Source organism: Mixophyes fleayi, chromosome 6 (genome assembly GCF_038048845.1).
Source record: "Mixophyes fleayi isolate aMixFle1 chromosome 6, aMixFle1.hap1, whole genome shotgun sequence".
NCBI classification, from domain to species: domain Eukaryota; kingdom Metazoa; phylum Chordata; class Amphibia; order Anura; family Limnodynastidae; genus Mixophyes; species Mixophyes fleayi.
The window spans coordinates 62,657,347-62,680,142 of NC_134407.1; the positions used below are offsets into that span (position 1 = coordinate 62,657,347).

At 37.9% G+C, this 22,796-nt stretch overlaps 2 protein-coding genes across 3 annotated transcripts in view; one reads left to right on the forward strand and one right to left on the reverse strand.

Annotated features, from left to right (window-relative positions):
- CARD14 (caspase recruitment domain family member 14) overlaps positions 1-22,796 on the reverse strand; it is a 74,284-nt gene that overhangs the window by 18,404 nt on the left and 33,084 nt on the right. For both annotated transcript variants that reach the window (XM_075216738.1, XM_075216737.1), the window contains 9 exons: positions 22,121-22,237; positions 20,633-20,758; positions 16,099-16,251; positions 13,213-13,344; positions 11,456-11,550; positions 9,448-9,527; positions 7,535-7,598; positions 6,442-6,628; positions 84-210 (listed from right to left, as the gene is read on the reverse strand). In XM_075216738.1, the coding sequence (XP_075072839.1) occupies positions 84-210; positions 6,442-6,628; positions 7,535-7,598; positions 9,448-9,527; positions 11,456-11,550; positions 13,213-13,344; positions 16,099-16,251; positions 20,633-20,758; positions 22,121-22,237 (1,081 nt within the window). The remainder of the gene's footprint in view (positions 1-83; positions 211-6,441; positions 6,629-7,534; positions 7,599-9,447; positions 9,528-11,455; positions 11,551-13,212; positions 13,345-16,098; positions 16,252-20,632; positions 20,759-22,120; positions 22,238-22,796) is intronic.
- The window catches only part of EBI3 (Epstein-Barr virus induced 3), a 305,430-nt gene that overhangs the window by 4,477 nt on the left and 278,157 nt on the right, over positions 1-22,796 (forward strand). The window lies entirely within an intron of this gene.

Sequence of the window (22,796 nt, forward strand, 5' to 3'; positions counted from 1 at the left end):
AGCCAATGTCACTGTGTAAATAGAATTTGAAGATATTTTAGAGAGTAATTTAAAACAAGCCTTACAGATATTATTCTGCTTACCATCCATGTTGCTTTGGACAGAAAGGCAGCAGAATCCCTTAACCCTATTGAGGGTGCAATGAGCATCCTCAAAGGTCATTCCTTCTAGGACCACCTTGTAAGCAGGATTCAAAACATCAAAATCTACCTGCAGAGACAAAATGTGGAGGAAATGATAATGAATTGCATGTAGTGTATGTGGGTAGGGTTGTACACGTTAATAATAGGTTAACATTAACAAAAGGTAATATAAACAATAATATATGCAACCCATTTACGCATGTGTTAATATAAGGTTAATATAAGGCAATTATAGCAATTTAAAAAAACAATATTAAAATCCACTGTCACAACTACAGATAATTAAATGTTTGCTAACAGTATATGAGAAAAAGAGGGAACATAACAATCTATTCTTCTAAATGTTTCAAGGTAAATAAGCCTAAATGTTACTACATAGACTATATGCGTGCATTAATATAATCATCAATCTTCCTCAGCATGTTTGAGGATATGGGGGAAGGTTCACATAAAATATATGTATTTTAAACTGAATAAAAAGAAAATGTACACTATTATTATATTTGGCCACACCTGTTAATTATTGAATTGAGGTGTTTCAATCAGACCCATTGCCAGAGGTGTATAAGATTAAGAACCTAGCCATACAGTCTCCAATTGCAAACATTTGTGATACAAAATGGGTTGTTCTGAAGAGCTCAGTGACTTAAAGCGCGGTACTGTGATAGGATGCCACCTTTGCAATAAGACAGTTCATAAAATTTCATCCCTGCTGGATATTCCACAGTCAACTGTAAGTGATATTATTAGAAAGTGGAAGCGTTTAGGAACAACAGCAACTCAGCCACGAAGCGGAAAACCACATAAAATCACAAAGCAGGGTCAAAAACTGCTAAGGTGCATGGTGCGTAAGAGTCGCCAATGCTCTGCTGATTCCATAGCTAAAGAGTTCCGAATTTCCACTGGCGTTAATGGTAAGCACAAAAACTGTGTTGCGGGAGCTTAATGGAATGGGTGTCCATGACCGAGCAGCTGCATGCAAGCCTCACATCACCAACACCAATGCTAAGCGTCAGATGGAGTGATGTAAAGCACACAGACACTGGACTGTGGAGCAGTGGAAACATGTTCTGTGGAGTGATGAATCACGCTTCTCTGTTTGGCATCAGATTGGTGAGTCTGGGTTTGGCAGATGACAGGAGGATGTTACCTGCCTGACTGCATTATGCCAACTGTGAAATTTGGTGGTAGAGGGATAATGGTATGGAGCTGTTTTTCAGGGTTTGGGCTAGGCCCCTTATCTCCTGTGAATACTCCAGCATGCCAAGTCATTTTGGACAATGCTATGCTTCCCACTTTGTGGAAACAATTTGGGGAAGGCACTTTTCAATTCCAACATGACTGTGTCCCAGTGCACAAATCAAGTACTACAAAGACATGGTTTGATGAGTTTGGTGTGGAAGAACTTGACTAGCCGACACAGAGCTCTGACCTCAACCCCATCGAACACCTTTGGGACGAACTGGAACGGAGATTGCAAGACAGGCCTTCTTGTCCAACATCAGTGCCTGACCTCATAAATGCTCTACAGAATGAATCGGCACAAATTCCCACAGAAAAACTCCAACATCTTGTGGAAAGTCTTCCAAGAAGGGCGGAAGCTGTTATCCCTGCAAAAGGGGGACCAACTCCATATTAAAGTATACGTATTTGAATACAATGTCATTACAGTCCCTGCTGGTGTAATGGTCAAGCGTCCAAATACTTTTGTCCATATAGTGTATGTTTAATTATTATCCACCAATGTCCATTTTGTATATCCTTTTATTATGTTTTAGTATATGACATATGAATAGGCATGAGGAAATATATGGGGACTTAAAAAAATGTCCACATGTTTCTCAACAGTGCTCTTTGATTGCATTGTTATAATATTACTTTAGCCCCAACATGTAAGATCTTACAAGAATTGGCGCAGTGGCATAATTTGGCTTTGTCCATAATGGGTAGATGCCATTTTATTAACATGGTTAGTTTTGCTGGGTACATGTAGCCAGGATGTCTTTGAGATAATAGCAGCTATCCAATTCCCAACCAGGGGGTAAATGTATCAATCTGCGGGTTCTTCAACACCCGCGTGTTCAGCCTCTTCCGCAATTAAATTTCAAGCGGCGCTGCATTGTAAAGGGTTAACTTCCCTTTACAATGCAGCGCCGCTTGAAATATAATCGCTGAAGAGGCTGAACACGCGGGTGTTGAAGAACCCGCAGATTGATACATTTACCCCCAGGTGAAAATGTATGTGATATTTATGTCTAGCATATTTAGACTGATGAGATGCTAAATCCCAATTCACTAACATAACTCTAGAAAGTGAGAATTCTAGTAAGGAAAATTCGACACACTAGACTCTTCCTTTCACCCAAGCAATTGAAAGAAAACATCATCTCTACCAGGAAAACAATAATCATATGGCAAAAGTTGAGAAAAGAGTTTGGACAAGTCACGTAGTGTTCTCCCTATCTTTCATATTGCCACAGTTCACTCTGATTGCTCACATTCAGCCTACAAGACCTTTGAGGGAAATCAGCATTACATATATTCGGTCACTAGGGGAACCATGTAGGAATTACCTTTTTGTGAGCTGGAACAGTGCAAATATTCCATCCCACCTACTTATTTTTATTTTATTTTATGTGCTTATGGAATCAGGGACGGATTAAGACATGGGCTTTAGGGGCTACACCTCAGGGACCGGGGCAGCTGTGGGCCTAAAAAAGGATATGAAAAGTTTTTTTTTTTATGTGTTATATATATTATTATTATTTTTTTTTTCTAAATGCCAGCGATTGGCTTCTTCAGCAATCAAGGCCGCCCCTAGTTTCAAGGGGGCAGCCCCAACTGTCACTGTCTCTGTATCCCCCTCCCATTCCCAGGACAGCTAACAGCAGTGCCAGAGCCTAGAGCAAAGAAGAGGACCAAAACAGAAGACGACAAGGTAACTCCTCAATTCTCAACACAACAGCAACTTTCTCGGCATTCTTGAATTACTTGCTGAATATGATCCTTTTCTTAGTTCTCATATAGCAAAATATGGTAATCAAGGATCATGACAAACTTCATATTTATCTTCAAAAATATGTGAGGAAATCATAGAGATTATGGTTAAAAAAAGTATTGCAAACCATTGTAGAAGAAATTAACTAAGACAAATACTTTTCCATAAGTGTTGATTCAACCCCAGACAATTCTCATACTGATCAGCTGACTAGTTGTTCGGTATGTTAAAAAATGAGATTATAAGGTTGTTGAAGATTTTCTCTTTCATTCCCCTCATGATATGTCACTGGAGAAGCTCTTGACAACATTATATTGAAATACTTTTAACAAATTGGTATTGATGTAACTTATCTAAGAGGACAGTCTTATGACAACGCAGCAAACATGCCAGGATGCTACAAAGGAATGCAAACACATATTACAAATATCAACCATCTTACGTTTTTTTTTATATTATTTGTATTTTTTAAACCTTATTATTTTTTTTGCTCCATCCCTTTGTTGGAGGGGGGAGCGGGTACTTAAGAAAACAAAACATCTACTCACGTGATCGAGGCTCCGGCGTCCCTCCTTCTTCCTCTCTGCTCTGTTCAAACTGAATGTCGGGCGTGACGACATCAAGTCACGGCCGACATTCAGGAGCCGCACACAGAGGACCCAGAGAGAAGCAAGAAGACAGAAGAAAAGAAAAGAGATGAAAGAAGCTAATAAAAAGGTAAGTAAAAGAATGGAGGCAAAGGGAGAAAAGCAGAAAAGCACAGTGTGAGGAAAAAGTGGGGGAGAAACGCACAGCGTGAGGAAAATGTGGGGGAGAAAGGCACAGTGTGAGGAAAAAGTGGGGGAGAAACGCACAGCGTGAGGAAGAAAGGCACAGTGTGAGGAAAAAAGGGTGGGGGGAAAGGCCCAGCGTGAGGAAAAAGGGAGGCAGAAAGGCACAGCATGAGGAAAAAGGGGGGGAGAAAGGCACAGCGTGAGAAAAAAGGGGAGGAAAGCACAGTGTGAGGAAAAAAGGGGGGGCAGCAGAAAGGCACCTAGTGATGAAGGAGAGGGGGGGGATCGGCATGGCACAGTGATGGAGACGGGGGGGGGGGGGAGCAGCATGGCACAGTGATGGAGAGGGGGGGAGCAGCATGGCACAGTGATGGAGAGGGGGCAGCATGCAACAGTGATGAAGGAGAGGGGGGCAGCATGGCACAGTGATGAAGGAGAGGTGGGGAGCAGCATGGCACAGTGATGAAGGAAAGGGAGGGGGCAGGATAGCACAGTGATGAAGGAAAGGGGGGGCAGGATGGCACAGTGTGATGAAGTCGGGGAGGGGGAGCAGCATGGCACAATTTGAAGAAGGGGGAAAAGCTGCATGGAGGGCGCAGTGTGATCATAAGGGGGCACAACGTGGTGATGAAGGGGCACAGTAATGTGTGTATGATGGCACAGGGAGCTTGTGGCAATGTAGTTTGAGGTAGGTGGTGGCTAATTAATGGGTGCAATTTTGTTTGTGGGGTGATGGTGGGGCAATTTAATAATGGGGACTCTTAATTTAAGATGGGGTGGTTTGGGGGCTATTAATTGAATGTGGGGGTGAGTTTGGGGAGAATGAGGTCTCTTTATTAAATATGACTATGAATTATTTAATGGCAGTGATGGTTGCGGGAAATAGGTATATTTCTGAAATGTAAATACTATTAATATATTGCTGGGGCTGTTTGTAGGGAAGGAAATATGTTTATTTATTAAATGTGAATACTATTATTTTAATGTTGGAGCTGGAGGAAGGCCTAATTATTAAGTGCGGATGCTATTGGTTTAATGCCAGGGCTGGATGTAATTTTCTAAATGTACCCATTTTTTCTCCAACTAGGGACCCCAACATTCCAGGATCCAGACAAGCCACAACTAAAGACACCTGCAGCCACAGGTGTTGAAAGTGACAAGAACAGGTAGGAAAAAGCAGGAAAGTCTGTGAAATGCTGTGATTTTAGTGGACCAATCCCAATTTTTGGTGACTGATCAATGGTGTACACAACAATGCAGGTTTTTTTTCTGTAGGAGGGTGGCCTAGCATTGGTCACCTGGTAGCCAGGCCCAATGATACATAGCCATGCCCCCATTCTCAACTATAAGAGGGCCCCATGAAGTTGTTGTACCGGGGCCTTAAATTCCTCTTGGCAACCCTGATCCCCATAAGTTACTGTATCCTCCAATTCAAATTGCGCACACTTACCTACAAAGTCCTTAACAACTTCAACCCTTCATACATCTCAAATCTTATCTCCCTCGCTCAGATCTATGTCTGACCTGCATGTCACCTCAGGTAACCACCTTCTCACTTCTCACAAGACTTTTCACTTGCCGTTACCCACTTTTACAATTTCCTATTATTCCCATTTAGACTCTCCCACAGCCGTGTTAATGTGTTCTGAGTTCAATGAACGAAGGGAGGCAATATCAGTTTGACCATGCTCCATTTTTAATGATAGAATTTGCTTCTTGGCATACCTTGTTCAGATCCTGAATGAGTATTTAAAACTTATGAATATGGGAAGAAGTGAAAACTGAGCAAGCTGCTTAAATCCAAACCCACAGAATAATTTTTATTTTGGCATTTAAAGCAGCTGAGAGAACTGGACACAGTGGGAAAGCTGAACAAAACTACACTGAGTGTTTTTCTTCTAAACCAATTCCTCCAGAAATCCACTTATGAGGGGTCCTTGAGGTTTATTTACTGACATTTCCCAAAGATGCAAATCTGCATAAAAATATATAGGTTACAATGTTAGTAAATAACCCCCATTGTCTATTGTTTCTAGTTGTATTGAACAAGGTCAGAGAGTGCCCAGCTCTCACTTGTAAAACATAAGATCGACCCAGCAAGTTCTTTGATTCAAGGAAACATTCACAATGTCATTGCTGAATAGATAATACTATACCAGGTCACAGAAAGTCATCATGTCCTGCACCTGATAAAGAATTTGTACCATGAAATATTGTGCTTATTCCATATCCAACAACAGAATAAGGAATGTTTCCCTGAATGAAAGATGGTGAACTCTAAATTATTCTTATACAGCAGATGAAAGAAGCATGGAAATGCCTATACTTGTGAAACATACAACATAAAAAACGTTTCTCTGCTAGTTTTGCCTCTTAGATTTAAGTTGAGCATTGGTATTGGATTTATTTACAAGCCATGAAGCTAATTAATGATGGACAGTTTGAATAGATGTACCAATGTCATATTGTGTGTGTTACAATAAACTATTTTGTTTCATAGATAACATACATCATAATTGAGACTCACCGCCATGATCTTGCATCCTGGCATCAGAGACATTTCATCAGCTGCTGACTTCTGGGTCACTTGGTGGATGAAGATCCCTGTTCTGTTCCCTCCGATTATGGTTATCTGCTTTAGTAAGTCATCCCCCTGAAAAGCAATTATTGTCACTCGGCTCGTTACTTTCCGAGCATGACGCCTCCGTACTGGGCTGCAAGGAAGATCAAGACTTTTTAAAAATGTAGAAATAAAATACATTAAATGACACTAAATAGAAATAAAGCAAAAAGTAACTGAAAAATGGAGCGAAGTTAAAATAACACTTCTAACCTGGCATTTGTAATCATTTGAACACCATCTTCTGATGGCGTCAGCCATCGGGGTCAAGCTCTGAAAAGCTAAGCTTTTCAGATGTTGATAAAATTGGTGAGACCGCAGTCCCGATTGAGTATTATGGGGACTGCTGTTTAATGTGATAATTTGCCTAATGCAGGAGATATCTCTGACACATCCTGTGTTAGACTTTTATTAAATTAACATTTAACTTCAAAATGCCTAAACCATATATAGCAGTGTTTCTCAACTCCAGTCCTCAGGACCCCTAACAGTGCTTGCTTTCCAGATAACAAGGGAAATAATTATACCACCTGTGGATCTGTTACAATGTGTCATTCAGTAATGAATGCACCTGTGCTTAAGCAAGGAGATATGGAAAACATGCACTGTTAGGGGTCCTGAGGACTGGAGTTGAGAAACACTGATATAGAGAAAGCAGTTTCTGTGTGGTTTAGTTAGGGCTTCATTCATAGACACCTAAAACTGCAACTTTTCAAATATCTAACATAAAAGCTTCACCTACGCCAAGTCGCATGGACAACTTTCTATAACTCTTTACTTTAGAGTGACCAGTTTGCAACTGAAAAAAAAATGTAGAAAAAAAATGCTCTATTACTTTAACTGGCTGGAAAAATGTATTCCCTAAAAGGTGGTCATCCCATGAAAAATTACGCAATGCTAATGTGTTTGGATAGTGTATAACAGTGTGTACATGACTTTATCTAGGGCCAGTCGTTGTGTTGTAAGTATCAAAGAAACAGAATGAGAAATTTGCACTCACCTTGCAGGACCACTTAGATCATAACCTCTCTCACTCATTTCCATATGTGAAAACAACTGGAGATCTGAAATACAAATTCTAGTTACCTTTTTGAGGTTGAAACTCTGATTTGTCAGTGGATATACAGGAAGGAGGCAGCTCAACAAGAAAAGTGATTTTCACAACTCAGCGAGACATTGTTTTCTTGAGTGTAATTGCTTGAATACACTAGTTTGTAATAAAGGACCACATAATTAAGCTTTGTACCATTCAATAAAATAAAATAAATAGAAGTAAACTATCTTGTTGCTTTAACCAGTGACTGTAACCAAATACCTAGTGCAACACGTGTATTACTTTACAATATATTATATAGGAGTTTTGATGTGACACATTGCATCAAAACACTTTAGTAAATGACAGGAATGATAGAACAACCATTTCAATGCCAAAGTATAGAAAACATGGTAGGTATTTTAAAGCAGACAGGGAGTTGTGGACATAGCAATCCAATGTTTTTGTGACATAACTTCTATAAAGTAACATTCCGTGGTTGTGACAACATTTTCAGTAAATCCCGGTCATGTTATTTTCTGGGTTGAGTAAAAAAGAATTTAGAGGTGACAGTCATTAAATTATATGTATTCCTGAATGATAGGGCTACTATAACTTTGAGTCTGGTGTGGTGATTATATAGTTTAGAATTTTAAATTATTGCAACGTGTTGGACAAGGAGAATGTGGAAGACTTATTGTCTGTGGAAGATTTATAATATCATCGATTTCCATTGTGGCTATGGTGTTAAAATAATTTTACTTTAAAATTCATTATTATCATGAGGTTATACTACAATACGTGATGCTTTTAGGAACTTATGAGAATTGAAGATATTTGAGATATTTGTGTGGAACTTATCACAGCTGAAGATATTTGGAGAAGCAGTGACTGAGTTATTTTTTTAAAATACAGGAGACTTCATTTAAGGGGTGTACCGCCTCGAGATGGCAGCAACCTGATTTTTTTTTTCTACTGCACTGGGAGCTTTCAATATAAAAAGTGTATTATTGTTGTCACACAGACCAGTTAACCACCTCTAATTGATGATGATGATAATACAGAACACAGCGATAGTTAATACATTACCGAATTTTGTACTTTGCAAGCTATTTCATGGACTTTTCAATTTCCTTTATTCCCAGTGTGAAATTTACAGTTGAGCAACAAATTTAAAATCAGCAGGGTGACAAAATAGTGCAAAGTCGTACAGAGTGGGCATTTTTATATTACATCACATTTTGGTGCTTGGCATTGGAGTGATCCCATTCATGTAAAAGGTGTGTATGTGGGGGGGGGGGGCTTAAACTTAAACTAGTTATATTGTCTGCTAAAATAATTTTATACAATATTTCTTAGGTTAATGGGTGATAACAGCATTCAGCATTAAGACTCCAGCACATCACTAACCTACCTGGACTTGCATCCATTTTTTTGGTGATACCCATAACATGCCAACATGGGTTTCCTCTAACACCAGTGGATAGACTACAGGGTGGTTAGTACTGCTCTCATTGTTTGTAGTAAAGATGTCAAAAATATAAGATGGTGGACCCCTCTGCTAACTGCAGCCAGCTCCAGAACCGAAAAGCAGAAGGGCTCTTCCTAACCAACTGGAGGTTGGCTAGCGAAACCCCATAGTTATAACAACCATGCCACATATGTAAAGCCCCAGTGTGTGGGCAAGGTATCAGACTGCTGGAACCAATCAGACAGTGAAAGGAAAAATCAAAGACTCTTGACATCACTTCCCACAAATTTGAATAGTTAAGTGTGACATTGGCAGTAATATTCATCAATTAATGTTGTGTGTGTGTGTGTATATATATATATATATATATATATATATATATATATATTGATAACAGTATGTGTTTTACCTTTCTTGTATTCAACATATTCAAAGTCTGTCTCTGTTGTTCTCTCTGCATCCAGAAGGTAGGGGAGATCTTGGGGGCAGCTATTAAGTGAGAAGAGAATTGAGAAACTAGTTTAGTAGGACTTCTCTCTTTAGTTTTAGGCAGGTTACCCACTGGAGTTGCGTTTTGCGGTTTCTTTTGAAATATTGGTTCCATTGTAATACTCTTTTGACAGCCTGTATTTTGACACTAATGGGTTAGGGCTTTAGTATTAATACTTTGCATGCAAACAATGAAGTATTCAACTTTCCCTAATAGTTGTTAATGTGGTAAGCACAGTTCTATTATAACATATGGCAAATGTGTTACATTCTTATAAGAAAAACATACGAGCAACATGCTCTAAGTAAGGATGCTGCTACCATATAACTTATTGTTGATAGTCATCTTACTTTGGTATATTGTAACTGGCATTAAAAAAATTAATGGTAGCCTATGACATAATAAAAAGAAGTGATGATAAATAGCAGAGATGTTTATCAAGAAGATTCTATGTTCTGCCTTCTTTTAACTTAGTTTCCCTTATTGTCTGTTTTGGGGTGTTTATGTTATAATTTACATTTTTTTAATAAAAGTTACATTTTAAATGTTTCGCAGAACTGAAGATAAGTGTGCAACAGTATCGCACTGAAGGCCCTATATATTCTGGTTCATATGATGATTTGTCAAACTCCTATTTATTTATCAGAATTTGTATATAATAAAATGATTATAAATGTTAGTTATAAAACATCATGGTAATCATGACGGTGACAATGAGAAATGATCAAGAAACATGAATGGTGTTAGAGGAAACTGACACAAGAGGAGCGAGCTTAATGAGGTAGTGAGATCAGGTGGTGGTGCCAAGGTCCAATGCAAAGACTTGTGGTTGTACTTTCTAAAAGGAGAACGGCTGTTACATAGACTAATTGGATTACATTTCTAATGGCCATAGCGAGGCATTCAATGCTAGCGTGAGCCTCTTTGCTTGTTTCAAATACAATCACATGGAAACTGCAGAAGGCCTCCTTACCGAAATTAAACTCCACATTCACTCCCTCTTATAAGGTATTGCAGACTTCTACCCAACCCACCCAATACCTTCATGGGGACCAGCTCCCTTTCCTGGCACCTTCTCTGCTCCAGAAAGATCCAAATAGTTTTCAGTTTTTATCTTGATAAGCCCAAGATTGTGGGGAGCCCAGAAGTTATGAAGCAGGCTAGACAAGGAACTACGTCTTTACTGTTACCACCTTGCTCATTTTAAGCTGGGTGTGCAATCCAGGGAGTGTAGGTGTTGGATGAGTTTATGGGGGCAGCTCTAAAAACTATAATATAGATGTTCACATGAAACACATAACTAGGCGCTTTTGGGCAAATAGAAACAAATTCCAGGGGCACGTTTTTATATGAAAAGACCCTTATTGCTGGAATGATGCAGTGGACTGAGTACTTACTTTACTGCTGGGTTCCCTATAATCCTGAGTCCTTCAAGTAGGAGGACTACAATATATTGAAGGCTCTCTGAATCAGAACTCAAAAGTTAAATGGGAGGAACCTCCGTAGATACAAGTACCAAGAATGTGTGATTGGGACATACTAACTTACATGAAAGAGATGTCCAAAAGAAAAAAAAAAATTAACGATTTTTTGTTAAATTGATATTAAACATTGCTATTTACAGGGAAGGACTGGCAAGAGTGGACCTGGTGACCATGGCCCAGAGAAAACCTCAATAAGTTTACAGTAGACCAAATGGACCAAGTAATATAGACAATAGCTGTTACTGTGGCACATATATAGCAAAGTACAAATATTAAAATGTGTACAGACATTATATAGAAGAACATAATAAAATATATAGAAGAACATAATAAATTAAATTGCACGTCATTATATTTAACCTAACAGCCAGTATATAATATTTTGGGATCCAGAAGGCAATACATAACTAAGTAGAGTAGTAAACATGTTCCAATATATTTACCTCTTAGAAATACCAGTAAGATAATCATCGTGAAGGGAGCTGCAAGAGATGCTTTCACCAAGGTCACTGCTTGCCCTGCTTAGCTCCTGCCAAGACTAAAGATAAGGAGAGAACAGTTGATATTCTATGCTCAGATGAAGAGTCAGAAATGCACTCTGTAGTAATTAGTGCTGTTCCAAGTTTTGGTGTGATTTTCCCATTTTCACAAAGCCAGAAGAATTATATGATTCACTGACGTGAATGATTCCACATTCCCTGTAAGGCACTATGTAATATGTAGGTGCTATATAAATAGGTAAAGAATTGGGTTATTTTTATTAGCTGTTGGAGAACTTTGAAGAAAAATTAATCCTCAAATACATTTTGCTGAATTAGATAAAGCTAAAAAAACACAAATGTTATGTAAAACTTAAGCTATTCCCAAGAGAGTGACCAATAGCAATTACATATGTAAAATAAATTGTATATAATATATAAATAAATGTAGACGAAAATAATGATGATATGATACAGAACAGCAAGGGAAAAACAGAATTAATTTGACATGAAATTAAATTAAACCTGGCGTCTTCTATGGCCAAAACCGAAGCAATCTGTGGTCTCTTTAAATGAAGGCTACTGCCATAGTCAAAACTATACAGTGGATAGTGTACTATAGAGAAAGGAGCCCCTTCGTCTAGCAGAGGATTATACAACAGCGCTATTTCACAAGCTAGAATGAACACACAATGTTGTGGGGGAAAGTATTCAAAACAATAATTTGGTAACACAACCAGGAAACTCCCCCCCCCCACATGTCAATAGTCAAGATCAAATCACATACATAACATAACGTTACAGTTATACATCATGTATCATAAAACAATACCAGTACATTTTAGTCTTATTTGTCATTAAAGAACACTAATTGCCAGTGAAAGTAGCTACAACAAATGAAATACTTTTAAGAAATCTGATGCAATTTTTACAGCTGCAAACTATAGTAGCGAATACAGCACAAACCAAATGTGTTGGTCAGACCAGCTATCAAAGTTGCATTATAATGCGAACTTATAACAAGTAAATTGTGCAACCATAATTTTCAGTCACTGGTGAATAGATTGAACTCACAGACTAACTTACAATGATTATCACAATACTAAGTAGTACAGATTATTTCCAAGTGGTATGCATATAGTAGACTGCTTTCTGGTCACAAATGAGAGTAAAATTATCAGCAGCAGAATTAAAACATGGTAAAAAAACTTGCACCGATGCAATAATAAAGCTAAGCATGAAATCTAACTAGTGACAGCAATTAAAAAGTTGCATTATCATACATACTAAAGCAATAATATAAAATAAAATACACTGCAAATGACCGTGCCATCATGATTACAAGTAAATATGATAAATACACTAGATACAAGTCACTATCTCAATACGTTCTATGTAACATCAAGAAACATCATTATTGTTCTAATGCGTAGTACAGAAATGTGAACATTTACATAAAAAATATTTACTTATGTTCAACTCTAAATGAGGCCCTGTGACTGTTACTGAAGCCTTTACCTGTCCTAGCGTGTAAACAGATTTCAAGCAGATTGCAAGCTGTATAAATACGTCTAATACATTTTCTTTTTTGACACTTCAACCTGTGTCATTTGTTTGTATGTAGTAAACTGCTTTACACAGCAACATGTAATATGCTGGTGCTTTATAGATTAAAAAAATCAACTACTCAATTAGATACATTGCTAAAGGCTATAACAAACCTCAGATGTGCTGCAAGAGGATCCCTTGTCACCATCCTCTGAAGGACAAATTGCATCCATCCGCACAAGTCTCTGGTGTTTGCCTAAACAGCTGTCTATTTGCTCGGGAGATTCTTGCAATTTTTTTCTCATCTGCCCCAGAAAAAAATAAAATGGTTGTAAGAAAAACTGCTAGTGATGATTTTACTACTAATTGACACTTTCCAATAGCTATGTACAGACAACACATTTTTTGGTACAATGAGATATCATGTTGGGTGTAATTTAGGCTAAAAAAATGCACCTGTAAAAAATAGCGTTATTACATCCATATGCTGAGTCATAGGCATCACAAGATGGTCAGGTTTACATCAGGCATACATACACACACATATGCATTGGGCAGCACGATGGCTAAGTGGTTAGTAACTTCTGCCTTACAGCACTGGGGTCATGAGTTCAAATCCCAACCATGTCCTTATCTGTGAGGAGTTTATATGTTTTCCTCATGTTTGTGTGGGTTTCCTCCGGGTGCTCCAGTTTCCTCCCACACTCCAAAAACATACTGGTAGATTAATTGGTTGCTAACAAATTGACCCTAGTCAGTATGTCTGTCTGTGTGTTAGGGAATTTAGACTGTAAGCCCCAATGGGCAAGGACTGATGTAAGTGAGTTCTCTATACAGTACTGCGGAATTAGTTTAGATATTCTTATTAAGATTTATTTAAATAACAACTGGGGTAATAACTGGGTAGAATAGCCTAGGAAAGTGAAGAAGATGGCTTTGGATTTTGATAAGCCTGCCTGAAGAAATAAATTTTTAGGGAATTCTTGAAAGTTTTGAGGCTAGGGGCGAAAGTCGAAGGCAAGAGGAATGTCAATGGAGGGAATTTAACATAGCTGGTGCAGCCTGAAAAAAACTCCTGTTACTGAAAATGGAAGTAAGTAATCATCATCATCATCATCATCATCTCTTTATATAATGTTACCAATTCTGCAGCGTTGTACAGAGTATATTTGCTATTCACATCAGTCTCTGCAGTCTAAATTCACTAACACACACACACACAGGTTAATCTTTATCACCAGCAAATTAACCTACTAGAATGTTTTTGGAGTGTGGGAAGAAATCAAAGCACCTGAAAGAAACCCTAGTGGACACATGGAGAACATACAAACTCCACACAAATAAAGCCCTGTTTGGGAATCAAACTCATGACTGTGTGGCCATGCTGCCCCAAGTAATGAGTATGGATGAGAGGTGAATATCTTGGGCAGAGTGGAGGGGTCTAGTTGGGGAATATTTTGAGACAATGTGAGAGATGTTGGTTCAGTTTTGTCAATAGCTTTGTATCTTACTAGAAGTATTTTATATTTGATTCAGTAAAATTAGGGCAACCAATTAGGGACTGTGAGAACTTGGGATTTTGTATCTATGGGAAAACACGCCAGAAGATATATGGATGTCATACAAAGAGAGGTTGTTCCACCTAATACACAGTTGAGTAAACGAAGTGTGTGGGTACACAGATGTGTTGGGACTCTTTGAACAGCGCATACTATGCAATAAGATACATAGAGGTGTTGGCATTGGTTGAATAGTATGTAGCGCTGTATAAGGATGTATTAGCACTGTTAGGGCAGCACGTAGTATGTAATAAGGTACACAGATGTGTTGGCACAGTTTGAACAGCACATAGCTCGCAATAATGTACACGGAGGTGGTGGCTGAACATAGTGTGTAATTAAGTACAAGGAGGGGTTTGTGCTGTTTAAACAGTGCGTAGTGTGCAATAACAAACAGCAAGTGTAGCGGAGGACATAAACACAGAGGAGAATAACTAGCAGGTGGGAATGCCACAATCAAATACACTGGCTCAGAATCTAAGACCCCCAGCAGACTTCACCAGGGATCCTTGCAAGAGGATATGGACTTTGCTAATTGAGGACCCAAGTCGCGTCCCAGTGTGGTTGATTCCTTCCATGAAAGCAGTAGAGTACTTATCTGGTATGAGTACTCTGCTGAAAGCACAGCAGATGGAAATGCGGGTATGTGTGTGCTGCTGTCGGGGAGACTGGGCACAGGAGTTGAAGAAACATGAGTAGTATACTCCCTAGAATAGTCCTGAGCTTCAATTGTTGGGCAAAATTGATACTCCGGCACTAAGGAGTGCACTGGGTAGGTTCTTATAGTGGCGGTTGATTTGTGATTCCCCGCATGTGTCATCAGTACTGGAGGTAGTGTTAACACCTGAGAGAGTTGTTATGTCATCTCTAGCCTGAGGCTGAGCCCAGCTGGATTCTGTTAAGGATTTTAATTGGGAAGGCAAACAATCCGTGGACTGCTGAGTGTTGGAAGCAGGCCAGTGATGTCTAAGACTGCTGGTACTGACAGGCACAGACAGAGCTAAATAGCATTAGAAGAATGGTTTGCAAGTATAATTGTAGGGGTGAAACTCTGGTTAAGAGAAGACCAGTAAAAAGGGAATTGCAATAGTCATTGAGAGAGATAATACATGCATGAATTAAAGTTTTTTTTTACTGTTGTGTGAGATATGTGCATATTCTGGAAATCTTTCTTAGAAGTATGTAACAGGATTTGGATACAGATTGGATGTGGGGAACAAGTAACAGCTATGAGTCAATGATGGTAGCAAGATTGTAGGGTAGGGTTTCGTTATACATCATTGTTGCTAACTGTATCATTTATATAAAAACTTATTTTATAATAAAGTGAACTGTGACAAAATTTATGCAGCAAACCCTTCAATGGGCCTACCCTTGTCTTCCTCCTCTGGCATCAAACTCTCATTGTGTACTGCTCCTTTTATTCCCATCATTCCTCCTATAGATTAATTGACATTCCTCTAATTTATCAAGTGTCTGTGTGACAAAGGTATATCTTACCCTGTAAGATTGCAGCTGCAACTCCAAACTTTGAATCTGTTGTTTAAGCTCAGAGTTACATTCAGTAAGATCCATGACCTGTTTCCACAATGAATCCTTCTCTGCCAGGAAACAGGAAATCTCAGCTTGAACCATGTCACGAGCTTTATATGCCTATATAGACAAAACAGAAAAAACATGCAAATGGTACAAGTATTTAAGAAATGAACCAGACACAATAAAAGCTCTTATAACATGAATAAAAAGATAAAACAATTAAGAAAAATAGACTTAAACCATATACAATACTTCCTCCAACATGCATACAGAGTTTGTAGAGTACTCACAAGACAATTTAGGAATCTAAGGACGTATCACAGGCTAATTGATGAACATTAGTAGAAATAACAATTTTTTTTATAAATATTTACATATATAAAGGTGTAATATGTTAAATAAATAATGTATATTAATAAAGTTTTTTAAAAAATATTTTAGACATGGGATTCTTAGTATGGATTTGTATGGATTTATGGTTGTATAAAATTATGTTACCAATTGGTAGTGTAAAAATAATGTTTTAATGATGGAGGGCGTTGATGTTGAAAATGGACATACTGCATTCTGTGTTGGTTTAGTGGGCATGTGGATATAGTGTTCTATATACTGGTGGTAGTGGTGTACTCTGTAGAGGTATTAAAGTAGGTTTAGGAAATAGAGAGTGACCTTACCCATATATGATGTTTGCTTGAGAATTATATGTATTGTATTGTATTGGATAATAGCTGCATGTGAACACCTTGCAGAAGCCTTGCCCCTGTCTTAGCCTTGCAATTATAAAGCCAGGGGCAAACGCAGGATTTGTAGAGAGGGGTTTCCACGCTACACAGCCACTGGGCATGACCAGCATGCATGGGGGCGTAGCTATAATTTTAGACAGTGCTTGGCTGCTCTCCAACTCTTCCTATCCCCATCATATACACAGGGCAAGCCACCTCAAGCACACAGTGCCCCATGCTGGGGGGGGGGGTTTCCAGACACTAGGAAACCCCCCCTCAGTTTGCCTATGAAAGCCACACGTACACTTGGTTTGCTAAAACATAAAGTTTGCAAAGTGCCCTAGTTTGTAACATAATCACAAACATGCAAAGTGAGATACTAGACCTGCTGCCACAACCCCTCACACACACAGTGCCATACTGCTTATTGTGGAATCGTATGTCACACACATACAGTGCAGTCCAACCAATGTGAACATGTTTGTTAAGTTTACTACAGTAAAATGTATGTGACCAGTGCCACCCCACAATAAAGGAATCTGGTATTGTAGCGTCTCACAGCTCAGATTCATAGCCGCTATGCAGTGGGAAGTTTTACAGAGTCCTTCCACAGCAGTCGCTCAAATAGCATGAGAATCCTCTGGCGCAGAGAGGACCAAAAATAAAGAAGATGCAATATAGTATGTACCCTAAATATCTTGGATACATAGAAAACAATGAATGTGAAAATACTTCACATTAAGGTGTCATAGTATTTTGTGTTCAGGTGTATGTGTGTTTGTAGGTGTATCTGGAGGTTAAATATGTACTTTGATTATCTGTAGGTGTTTGTTAGGGGACGGTGAATGCCCATGAAATGCATTCTGTCCATGACAAGGTATGTTAATGTTCCAGCTCTGTATATCATCAGTATTTCATCTTTATAAGACTCAGCAGCGAGGACTCTACTCCCAATATCACACTATGGGGGCAGATTCAATTTCCCGTGTTGTGTAGAACAACGTGGGGCGCACATCATTACCAAAATCAGCGTTGAAATTACTGTAGTAACAGTAATAATATGCACTATTACTGTAGTAATGGTAATAGTGCGTGGAATTGAATCTGTTTCTATTTATGACTTCACTTGACTATAAAATTAAAGGCCTCAGAGTTTGCAATAAATACTTTCAAATATCAAGGAATTGTTATACATGAAAGACTAATTTATTTTCAATATGGATAGATTCAATTCAGTGTCACGTGTCTCTGGTACAGTCCAAGACACATAGCACCGTTGTTGAGGATGAAATCTCTGCTCATTTTTCTTAGAGGCTTGAGGAAAAATGTGCAGAGACTCCTGACCATAATGGCTGGCAATGTGCGTAGCCGGAGAATAGGGTGATGTCAGGCGGCACGTAGCGACAAACGAAATACGCTCTTAGGGGCATATTCAATTCTCCGGTTCCCGTGGCGCGTAAAAACTATTACCGATATTACGGTAATAGATAGCTGGAATTCAGCTCGCGGCTCAGGGAGCTGCGAGCTGAAATCCAGCGAGCGCGTGATTTTCGGCGTTTCCGCCGACAATTGAATATGCCCCTTAAAGTTTAATTTTCACCAATATTAGGCGAGGTTGAAGTCAATAAAATTATTTGCAAATAAATATCACTATGATGTACACTACATTTGTCCTCTGTTTTTTTAGTTGCAATTGCAACACAGTTTCTGTATTTGCAGCACTTGTAAACAAAAAAATTCAAACACATATAGACAGTACCTCTCAGACTAAGCCAGTGGTCGGCGAACAGGGGTAAATTACCCCAAATGGGGTAAAAATGACTTTTCCGGGGGTAACCACCGCGGCTCCAAAGCGTTTTTTTTTCAATAAATCACATGACCGCACGGAGCGATGGCTCCCAGCAGTCCCCTCTCCTGCTCTCTCCCACTGAATTATCACGCCCGACGCTAATTTCAGTGAGGAGCAGAGAGGAGCAGCGGCAGAAGAGGCAGAAGAAAACAAGAGTAGAAGAACAGAAAAGAAGAAAAAAGAGAGAAAGTCAATAGAAAAGCAAGTTAAATAACAAAGGCATATAGGGTGAGAGAAGTGAGAGACGGGAAAACAAAACTATGGAGGCACATAAGGTGAGGGAGGAAAGAGAAGTGGGAACAAAAGTATGGAGGCACATATATATATATATATATATATATATATATATGTATGTATATATTATAGTCAATTGCATTATTATTAGATGCTTAACTAGAGCCTTGCGCAACAATCAGGCCCCACCTGGTGCTCAATTAGAGGTGCTTTGGTGTCTTTTTCTCTCTTTGGATGGTTTTACATTGGTGCTTAAATCAATTTCCATGTGTTTATTTTGTACAGCTTTCAGCAAGTCTCATCATCATCATCAAGTCTACCTTTGCAAACAAGGATTTTCAACTTTAACGAACATTAAAACAAAGCAGAGAAATCGATTGGACGCTGAAGACTGTATCCAAATTGCTCTGACATCAAAATGCCCCAATATTGATGCTCTTGTATCAACAATGAAGCAACATCATTTCTCCAAAGCCTGAAGTTTTGAAGCTGAACCTGATTCCATACAGGTTTGAATTCAAATAATTAATAATATATGATTTCCTTAATTATTATTATTATTATTTCCTTAATTTCTAATCAAGGGGGTAACGTCAGCATTTCTACATATATTTTGGGGTAAAAGGTAAAAAAGTTCCCTGACCCCTGGACTAAGCAATAACTAAAGTAATAAATTAAACTGAACCAGGGAGTATTTTAAGAGAGAAAAACGAAAAGTTTAATTTAATGATTGGGATGGCCCTAAAGTGTTAGGATGTAGGGACTTTGATATTAACACCTTTTCACAGTGTGCCTCTTCAGATTTTCCCACCCCCCACAAAACATAGACACACTTCTAATTTACGGAGGTGACCAGTAAGTAGGATGTAATCTTGCACTGTGCTGGGCAGACCATATAGGCGTATTGGTACAAACCCAGGGGAATTTGAGGTGTGCATTCATGTTACAAAAATCACTGTCTTTGAATTATACTTAAAGCTTGTCTCTTTAATGCCTGTATTTCTCCATTGCTGTCCCCTTTAATTTAATTAATCAAATTATATAAAATTTGAAAATATATTCTTAATGAGTAAATAAATTAAAAACAGCAAATATTCAAATCTTGCTCCACTTGATTCATGTCATTGATAAATGCTATCTAGGGCACCTAAACAATGTTGCAATAAAAATAACAAACTCCAATACTTATCCACTTGTAATTTTCACACTAAAAATATCTTTACACTACTGAATTCCTTTTTCAAATTGGTCAAATAGGATTCCAAATTCTGTTCTAGCTGACAACATTTGTTGTCCAGAAATTGAGAGAGGGTTTGTGAAAAGCCCTACTCCTAAAATAATGGGGCGCATATTTAATTTTTATGTATCATCTGAAAAAAATATTAAAACGGTTTTAATGGATATGATAAGACATCCTTTGTGTCACTTTTTGATCCTGTATACAAACTTTTCTCTTTAGAATATTCTTTCATTGTACAGCATAATTCATAATAGGACATAGTAGGTAGTTTTATGATTAATAACGGCTATTATCATGTGTGGAGGTTATTGTATTTATTATCATATATGGGAGAACTTCTGGTATAATCAGTGTGTGGGGAGGTGATGCTCTTACTGCCGGTGTGTTTATGGGTAATAATAATAAATATGTGTGTGGGCACTAAAGGTATTATCAGTGTTTGGATATGGATACCTGGTCACGCTCCTTTTGAAGTTCTGAAACCTGATTGTGGAATGCATCCATTTTTTTCTTCAAGATGTCATAATTTGCCTGCAAATGTCGGCTGTCCTTAATCATGGTTTCTTTCTCCTCCTGCCACTGCAGATACAAAACAGATAACATTTCCTTAAATAATAATAACTTGCACAATGACAAGAAATAGTGAAACATTTTAGGTTATACACCATTGAAACCATGTGTCACACTGTAAATACCCACAGACCTGCCATGTTAATGACATTACCCAAATGTATCTTCACCTCATACAAGACAAAACAGCTAAGTCATCTAGTTATGGTGCACTTACTGTGAGTTAAAAGTTGTTACGGACATAAAGCTGGTAATTATAGGTCTGGACTGATTTCACTATTACCCCAAATCTAACATGTGATTAATAAAAGATGATTTTCAAAATATTTTTTTCTAACGTGGATGCTATACTGGATTAGACAACATATAATACTGTATGTGGTTATGTATGACTTTCAATTTAAAATGGCTATATAAATTTATAATGGCTATATAATAACACATTGGAAACAAAGCAGAGATATGTATTCTCATTCCAAATCGGATTCTTAAATTGAAAAACTTCCTACTACTGTATACATCTTTATGGGGTGTGCATTGCTTTCACTGATAATAATACATACCAACAAGTCTTACAAGCAGTAACACTAGTGAGCAAGGCTTTTAAGTACAATACAAAAGGGATGCTATGAGCACAATATGACAAAACCGAACTTTCATACATTTACCCCAGGTCTCATTTAGTATCAAAATATTTTATATCCCATCCACACCAGAATTTCAATAAATTCTGAATCACGAGAATTAGAGTTAATCTAGCTATAATGCACTTGAAGCATATTTTATGATTGCAATAACTGGATGTGCTACTGCTAATAAGGTTTAACTTATACAATACCAACAAAAAGAAGAAAGATGGCTATCCCATTGCTTTATTATTCACACATTTTATTTCTATTTATTAAAATTATTTGCTGGAAAGCCTTTTTAATAAAAAAATAAAATATTTGAAAAAGTATTTTAAAATTACATCAAAAGATAATGAATTAAAACATGATTCCAAGTATGCTTCCATCTGATCATGTCTTGTAATAGTGAAGTAGATCAAACATATAATACAAAATATCTAAGGGCATAAGAAGAAGGAGAAGGGACCTAAACCTGTCGCACAAGTGATAGAGAGCATTGACCCATGAATTACTATGGTACAAGTAGAATTACATATAATTGGTAAACCAGCCTGGGCTGGTTTCCACTATAACAGGATGATCACGAGCATAGGTTCCCCCTGTCATAGTCAAAATCAGCGCCAGGTTCATCAGCATAAGTCTGTTGCCTCTTCTACTGAGTAAACTTAAAAAGCTGTCTTTATTCTGTGATCGGAGTGGTTCAGATAGCTCTTGATCACAGAAAAGAAAGGAAGACACTTACCAATTTTTCAAAGGCCTCACCAGCACCTATCTTCTGTCTGGCTATGCACAGCTGAGCTAGCAACTCTTCTGAACTTGGCGGGTTCACATCTGAGAGCTGCTCTATATCCAACTCCACCTTATCAGATGATATTAGAAGGAGACAAAGCAAGAAAAAAAGAAATAGAAAAATTAAATTGATCAATTAATGTTTCAACAACTATTTTACAAATATGTATAAATGTAGTTAATAGTGTACATTGCTATAACACTAATAGCTGAATTATTTTATTTTTGTAGCAAAGTACTCAACTATTGTCATCACTTTACTATTTTGATACATTGTGCACTAATACCTTTTGAATTGGGAATTCTAAATCGAAATCTGAAAGAACACTATAATGTAATGATATATTTGCATCATTTTCTTATGCTAGTTTTTTTACTGTTTTGTATTCTTCACCCCTTGTATCCTCATTTATTTCTTGACATAAATGAAAACAGTAAGCTGTCTTCATCTTATGTCTCATATTTCTGTAGATATGTGTTTATAAATGCACTTTCCTGGATATATTGTATCTGGATGCTTTTGTTTACAATGAATTACAATGCATTGAAAGGATAGACAGATGCCTGATCTTCACCAGCTTCTAGTATGTGTAAACTGAAGATATTTATCAGAGGCAATGAGGCCTGGT